Source organism: Fulmarus glacialis, unplaced genomic scaffold (genome assembly GCF_000690835.1).
Source record: "Fulmarus glacialis isolate BGI_N327 unplaced genomic scaffold, ASM69083v1 scaffold43460, whole genome shotgun sequence".
In the NCBI taxonomy this organism is placed as follows: domain Eukaryota; kingdom Metazoa; phylum Chordata; class Aves; order Procellariiformes; family Procellariidae; genus Fulmarus; species Fulmarus glacialis.
In genome coordinates, this window is record NW_009190413.1 from 7,425 (window position 1) to 15,651 (window position 8,227).

Below are 8,227 nucleotides of genomic sequence, written 5' to 3' on the forward strand. Positions count from 1 at the left end.
CTGTGAGGTAAGCTATGTTTAATGGTAATTATCTAGAAGCAAATAGTATTCTGGTTCCAGTGTATGGGGTTTCCAAAGACACTTTCCTCTCCTTTCTAGAGTATCTTTATACCGACTCCTGCTGCCCAGGTAAGAAAATTTAAAAATACACCTATATCTGTTGCTCATTTTTCCACAGTGGGGCATTGATAAAAAGCAATGTAGCAGCATTTTTTTCATTGAAAAATGCCAATATTTTCATGAATAATGTGTCAAGAAAGAGAATTTTTTCATATTGTGCAATAAAAAAAAAAAATCAATCTTATTCAAGTAAAATCAACTGGAGACAGAACAAATATCACTGTTTTGTGCTTACGTAGCAAGACTCAAAAACCTGAAATTTAATTTCTGGTCCATTACAATATTTGGAATTTCCTTTCTACATCAAAATAATATTGCTTTCTAATCTTAATTCAGGGTTTTATTTAAAAATCGTCATTTTGTTTAATACGTATTTTGTTAAGTTTAATATAAACAAGGTTAAATTGCAAGAATACCTTATTTATACACATGGGTATCTTATTTGTATGTAAAACCAGGAAAAAAAAAAGTCAGCTGGAGTATTTGGCAAGAAAAATTGAGCTAAAGAATTCTTTGTGTCTTAACCTTTGTCTTTTTTAATGAGAAGAAAGTCTACATACTAAATATGAAATATCATTTAAATACAGATATTTTTCCTTTGATATAATGAATGAATGATGATATGATATGTATTTTTGCTTTTGTTTTCTTTTCACATAATTCTACCTTATTCTTAGGTTTTCCATATGTTTCTCTTTTCAGTCTGTCTAACATTTCTTTGTCCATCAGTTTAAATATGCAACCGCCGTATCATATTTTTTAAAACATATGGTTGCTCCATTTTCTCTTTGGCCTTTTCACTATATTTTCTTGTACATGTATCATAAAGGTTCTTTTTTGAAAGAGAAGTTAGAAAGCGAAATCCTCTTATTAATCATCACTTACTTTAAATAGACAGCAGCACTTGACTCAGCATCTTCAAGATACAGGATATTGACTACAATTTATTGCACTTGCCTTCTAAAAAGTACTAACTACTCTTTTCCTGTTAATTACATAGTTTATCTGGAAAAAGAGAGTGATATCGCAAACTTATAATGATAATAATGAAAAATGAAAGAAGGTGATCAGCAGTGGTTTGATTTTGTGTTCATTGTTAGGTGCTTAAAAGATGACTGTGAAAAGTGGCTTTGATCATCCTGTCAAAAAAGTAAAACACCTGTAACCTCTGTTTTCTTGTTTTTCAGCCAGTATTCTCCAAGCTATGTCTCTCTTGATCTGTGCAGAGATGTACCAAGTAATGAGACTCCAGCACATTTGTGAGCTTTACATTATCACGCAGCTCCAGAGCATGCCTAGCAGGGAGCTGGCGTCCACAAGCCTCAGTATTGTCAGCTTGCTCAAAAAAGCTAAGGTATGTATCATATATATCAAATAAGAATATATATGTTGACTCTAGTTAGTGGGGTTTTGTTTGTTTTTTAAAACATAACTGTTAAGATTAATAATTTCCATTCCCAAGGACAAACATTGATATACAGTCTGTTGGTTAGGGATATCTGATGGCACAAGGTTGGCTAAAATAAAGCCTTCTTCAGCCTTTTATTGCAGAATGTGCAGTCATACCATAATTTGTGCATTTCCTTCATCAAGAACACATTGCAGTAATTCAGCTTAATTGCAACTTCTGCCAGAAAAGGTATGTTTTAGGCAAGTGAAGCTGCACTACTTCCTCCTTTAGTCAAAGAAAATTCTAGTATATGCAAGTGGCAAAAGACATCTAACCTGATAGAATATTGAGTGAAATACATAAAAAGCATAAAAAGAAAAGATTAGAGCTGAAAAAAAGCAAGAAAGAGAGACAGTAAAGACAGATTTGGAAAACAAAAGGGTAAAATAAAAACTGAACTGTTCACAAGTCTCAGGCAGGATATTGTCTTACATGAACAGGATTTTGTGGAGAAAGAGGAGACAACAAAACCAACATGCCACACTCCTTACCTTCTTTTTTCTGAAGCTCTGCTACTGTGCAGAAGACAAAAATTTCCGAGACTGATGACCAAAGGAGCCCCAGGGGTTAGGTCACACCACTGGCGGAGGGACTTTTGTCATTCCTTCTTGGGTCTCCATCAGTTTACGTATTTCCGTCAATGACTTTTCCTTTTTTACCTCCTACAGTCAAAACTTTATTTAGTAAACTGCTACGTTGACAGTGGAAATCTGAAATATTTTGACATGCGAGGCATGGTTGTGTTTTAGACACGATAGCATTAAGTGTTGTTTGTGTTTGCTTTCTTCTCACAGTTTCACAATTCTGATTGCCTTTCAACTTGGCTTCTTCATTTTATTGCCACTAACTACCTCATCTTCAGTCAAAAGCCTGAATTTCAAGATCTTTCAGGTAATTTATCAATTACTTTTAAAACAAGAAATGTTTTCCAGTTCTTCTTAGATCAGCAGCGAGGTTACTGGACAATACTACTTCTGCATGAGAAGGCAATTAGGACTTCTTTAGGCTATACAGTCTAGTCCAGTCCAGACTCTGTTTGAGCTGGATGGTTCACCACCCTACTGTAGGACCAGCATGCGACGCGTGAAGAGCAGCATAGACGGCAACCACATCCCCTTGTCTTTTGGTTCCTGTGCTGATGGCCAGGTTCTCACCCATAACTGAATCAACTAGGGCAGCTCGGTCATCGTGTGTCAACCTCTCCACCTTATGTATATAATTTTGTTTAGTTTGTACATTTGAATTAAACTAATGAGTCACTTCTAATACCTGCTCTTTAAAGGTTGGGATTTTCTTTGAAGAAAATAGGATTCTTGCAGTACGTTCCAGCAGATCTCATAAAATCAAGTAATTAATGTTCATTCAAGTAAATAAAGTCAGGTTCTTTCAGGGAATTGATATTTATTTTCCCAAACAGTATATTTGTTTCCTGACATGTAACTCTAGAAAGTTTTGCTCATTGCCTATGGGATTTTTTGTCACCCTCGTGAAGGTGATCTTGACGGGTGCATCTCTTTGACCTGTGGTTTGTATTCAGACCGTTGGTATGGGGCCAGTGTATTCCAGAAGGGTATTTTTCTTGTCAGTGGACTGAAGCTCTGTTTGGTCCAAAATACATTAAAGGTCCTCTTTCCTCATTTGCAAAGCTCGTATATGTATGTGTGCTGACGGATGACTTTGTAATCGTTATCAGCAAAGAAAGGAGAGCTAGGTCCTCCCTGCTTTGTTTGGACCTGGAATTCGTCTTCCAGCGGCCCATCTGTACATCTTCTGAAACATCCATTTTGTGTAGCCCGATCTGGATTAAACATGAAAGAGCAGGGCACCCGTGCTGGCGGTTGTCACCCACCAGTGGGTTTGGTCCAGAGTGGACTTGCTTTGCTTCCCTTCCTGCTGGTTCAGGTGTCAGTGTGTGTTCGACAGCGCTCTGTGCCATCTTCCTTGTGACAGGGCTTCGGTCCCAACCACCCTGAGGTTATCCTGAAGCTGCAGGAATCAGGTTGTTCTCTCCATTTGATGAAGGTGGGAGCTGCCTCTGGGTTCCCCTTGGTGAGGCAGGAGAGCACAGAGTCCCGATGGCTTAGGACCACCGCAGGGCTCAATCTAGGCACATCTACCTGCCCATTTTCCCGTTCCCCAGTGGATATCAATTTATCAATATGGCTTATTAGATGCTTTTTTTTTCTGCTGTGGAAAGTAATGATAATAGCGCTTCTGCCTCCATGTTGCAGTTGTCCTGATGGATATCAGGCTGCATATGAGCCTGTTGTGAAACTTATGCAGTGATGCTTCTGTAAGCATCATGATGCTTAAGTAAGCATCACTTGCCAGCACTTGTCAGCACGTGCTCTGACGGCGGCCGAGTAACTGTACAATATACCGTGCCAAATGTCTGCTGTGCCATCACCTGAAGTTTCCTTCGTGCTTCCACCACTCGTGGAGCATCCCGGGCTGATGCAGATCAGTACTAAAGCTGTTGGCTGTCGGATGAGATTTCTGAAGCCTCTGGCGGGTGGCTGATATCAGGCTGGCAGTTTTGGAAAGCACCTGGGGATTGACTCGAAGGAAAAGGGTACCATGCCAGTGGGCTGGTATCCTTTGACATTTGGTGTCCACGCACCTGGCAGCCTGCCCTTTGCTTTTCTCCTTCCTTTGAGTCCTTTTATTTTATTAAGTAACTTATTTATTGCCAACTTAATAGCCAGGGAATATTGTGCGGTAACTTTTACATCTGCAATACAGTAAGATCTAGGCAAAATGGACAGCACTCATCTTTACTTTTCTAGTTGTATCTGTATCCTTAATGTTTTTTAGCCTATCTTAAAAGACTTTTTGCAGCCTGTGCACTTGTGCTGTATGTTTGGATATTACATTTAATTCCTTTATTGCTTTGTTTAGTGGAGGAGCGCAATTTTGTAGAGGTGCACAGATGGCCTTCCAATCTGTACCTGAAGCAGCTTGCTGATTACAGGAACTATGTCCACTCTCATAAATGCCACTGCACGGTAATGTAGAGAAGACTGAACATATGCAAAGTGCATCTCGACTGGGAAACCTCAGACCGGGAATTACACGGAGTATGAACATCATTTCAAGAGCAAAAGCAGACACCGCTCTCCCCTGGAACGCTGTATGCCATGCTGTAGTGCACTTGCTCATGTTCCTTGCTTTGATAATAAACCACTCTGCTTTTGTCCTTAAGGCATTGAGAAATGTATCGTCAAGATTCCTTTCAAGCACCAGGATTTCACACCCATGGGAATTACACGTAGTACAAAATACGGGACAGTGTCATTACTGTCATCTGTTCTGCCTTCTAATTTCTGTATTGGCTATTTTACTGGTTTTCATGGTTAGTTTTGGCTGCTAAAACAACATCCCTTGAAAACAGATTTTTTTTGTGAATCTGTGTACAATAGGAGCACAGTAGCATTGCAGGGAAGCCGAGAAGCCAACTCACAAGTTCTTTAAATGTTTCAGAAGGCAAAAATTCACTCAGCGTCTGTTGGTTTGCAAAATAACGGGTAGGCTTAATACGCATTTTAGTCACTATTCAGTTTCCGCTTTGAGTCAAGCCTGCAGTTCCTTTTACCGAGACTCTTATAGTCCTTTGAGTGGATATTTTAATTCCAGAGGAATGTCTATGCATCACTATATTCTCTAGTGCCTCCCCAAAATCTGAAAAATGAAATAATTTTTCTTCCCAGGAAACAGCAGTAGGTCTGTTTTAGTAATCTGTAGAACACCTTTGTAAGTGTGGTCATACTGTGGTTTTCCCCCTAAGGAAAAAGTCAGGAAGAGCTAAGTCCGTACGGTCCTGGTAGGGACTGGGAGGAAAGGGAAGGGGGTCGACAGCCGCTCTTAGGTTTTGTGGGACAAAACTCACCGGCACTAGTGACCTTTCTGGGACAAGTGGGTCTTTAATCCGAGGTCCCCCTGGTAGCTGACACAGAAATGTCTTATGTGCGGGTCGTGGAGGGAGGTGACCCCCATGGGTCCTATGAGGAAGGGTGGCCGCTGTGACGGGACTTTGAGCTCGACCCTCCCCGTGGGGGCTCAGGTTAAACTGAATGATCATCACGTGCTCATAAGCTGCACCGTGTGAGACAAACGGGCTCTATTTTCTGGCTGCGTGGATTCTTTCTCAGACAGAGCAGATTAGTCCTGAATATTATGACTATTATATATAGAATAGCATTTGCAGACGCTATTGAGGGTTTTCTTGACCTAAGTCATTCATTTGTCATGCCACTAACTCATAACTATGTACTAACGTTAATGACAAAGTAAACCCAACCTTTACATATGGCTGTTCCTCTGAGGAGAGAGACTTTTCTGTAAGTGAATTCTTACCGAGGAACTAAACCCTTCAGTATCAGTCCTGTTGAACGTGCAATTCTGCTTTGCCAGCTGCATTTAATTCTGGTGGGTAGTCTGAGCCTAGAAAGACAAAGAAAAGACACTGAAAAAAACTATTTAGTGTTTCCCCAATGTCCACAGCAGACCATCTCAGACGTACCTGGAACCTGCAGCTGCGAGAAGAAGATGGAACAGCAAATTGCTGGAGCTGAGTCTTTTTTTGCTTCTAAGAATTGCTTTTATATTTCAATCTGGTTTCATAGGTAAATTGTTCTTTTCAAATTCCGTGCTAGAGTTACAGGGATTTTTTTTTCCCCTGGTGATATTTTGCAGAGGTTAGGGGCTATTTCCTTTCCTATTTTCGGATACAAAAAAAAAAAAAGAGCTTTTGACTCAGCTGGCTGCTGCAGGCTCACAGTTCTGAGGTTAGTTTTATGTAAGAATGATACATCATTTTTACCTTTTCATCTGGAGATCCTAAAGTTCTTTAAAAGATGAGTTATACTTATCTACACCTCATGTATAAGGAGTCTGAAATATAGAACATTACACTGCTTTTTCAAGATGGCTAAAGAAAACGTTAAAGAAAAGAATGAGTAGGAAAGTAATATGTATTGAAATTAAATGTGAAAAATGGTCATTTCCTATCATTACAGTAGAAATCAAAAATTTTAAGCATAAGTTAACTGAATAAAACTTTTGAGTTTTTTGAAGCATAAAATCATGAACAAAAATGACCATACAGCTGAACTACAGCTTGCCTGGACACCTGGTAACGCCCTCGGTCACAGCATGTGCTTCTACAAGCAGCCAGCTAAATTATCAGAAGTATGGATTATATGCCTCATACTGACTTCCTGTACAAAACTGATACAAAAGTTGTGTGAATGTTTGTCTGCGTTGCATGTAGTCCTGAATTTTTAGTAGTTTGAAAGCTTTCTCAGGTGTTTTGCTAGAAACTAGTCTGCTGCCAATAATTTAAGTATAGATAACAGATAACAAAATACTATTTTTAACTTTCTGAAAATGTTTTATAGGCATTTAAAAATAGGCTTAATGGAAATACAAACACTTTATATCCAACCAAGAGAAATATTTTGCTATTATGTATTTTAGTCAGTGGTAACCACAGGTTTTATACAGAGAAGCCAGTAAAAATATTTATTATTTATTCACAGATTAATGCATACTACTATTCAGACATTAAAACAGCTTTCCATTTTACTGAGTATCCCCATAATGCCGCCTGTATCAGGTGCAGATGTGCTGTCTTTGCAGACATAGACTCTGATAAATTTAAATTCTTAGAAGAATTCATGTTATAAATACTTATTTTTATTCTGTATGATAATTTTCTGTAGAAATGTATTTATCTTAAACCTATTTTTAAAACTGATACTTTAGCATTCAGAAATGTGACTGAAAGTAGATCATGACACTTGGTGAGTTGCTGTTGGTAATATTTTTTAGTGGAGGCTTTAGGACCATATCCATCAAGGATAGTCAGGAATTAGGGCAGTACTGAGTTTGGTATTTATGAGTAACTTTGTATGGTAGAAAGTAAAAATTGCTATGGTATAAAAAAAACCCTTTATACTCTGATATAAAGTGAAAATCAGGAATGAGCTGAAAAAAAAGTTATTTAAGCGAGTGGTTTTGGAAAAAGTATAATGCCTGAGGAGGAAGGCTTCCTCTGGTCCTAGAATCTCCCGAACTGCCGGGGCATCGGCAACATTGGGTCAAAGAGGGAGGCTGGTGGCAAATTCGAGTGCGCTTAAGCAGGTCTTAAAGGGTTTTGGATTACAGTTTCAGAGTTAGGTTTAAGTGGAGTTTAGACTCCTGAGTCCTTCAGTAGACCTAACTGTCAAAATCCACTTTTAGAAGACAATTTTTTGAACAATGGATTGCACTGTATAACAGATATATGTGTATGCTTGTCCCAAGCTAGCACTAAGCTTTAGAGAGACTAACAAAGAAAGCTTTCTGCACTAATAACGTTTTCCACATGATTGATAGTTAAAAAACCTTTGCTATCGTCTTTTAGATCTTGGTGTATTTGATTTAGAAAAAACTGTTAGAAGGAAGAACAGCTATTTTATTAAGCATGTGCTGAAACTCCTGTATGTTTTCCTTTTAATATACCCTGACTAAATGTACATGTTTTTAGATTGAGTATGTAAAATTTTGTTACAAAATAAAACATTTTCTCTAGTTAGTCTCATGTGATTATTTACCCATGTGCATTAGAAGATTTGAGCATTACGCCGGAAATATTTTTTGTAGCTTGTTAGAATCATA

The 8,227-nt window shown here is 38.5% G+C and overlaps 1 protein-coding gene across 1 annotated transcript in view; it reads left to right on the forward strand.

Moving 5' to 3' along the window:
- The window catches only part of LOC104082365 (rho-related BTB domain-containing protein 3-like), a gene marked incomplete at its 5' end in the record, with an annotated part of 12,003 nt that extends 7,419 nt beyond the window's left edge, over positions 1–4,584 (forward strand). Inside the window, 5 exon segments of the mRNA XM_009585479.1 lie at positions 1–9; positions 11–129; positions 1,308–1,474; positions 2,365–2,461; positions 4,469–4,584. The exon segment at positions 1–9 is cut by the window's left edge and continues 37 nt beyond it. Coding sequence (XP_009583774.1) covers positions 1–9; positions 11–129; positions 1,308–1,474; positions 2,365–2,461; positions 4,469–4,584 — 508 coding nt within the window.
- Positions 4,585–8,227: the final 3,643 nt, after the last annotated feature.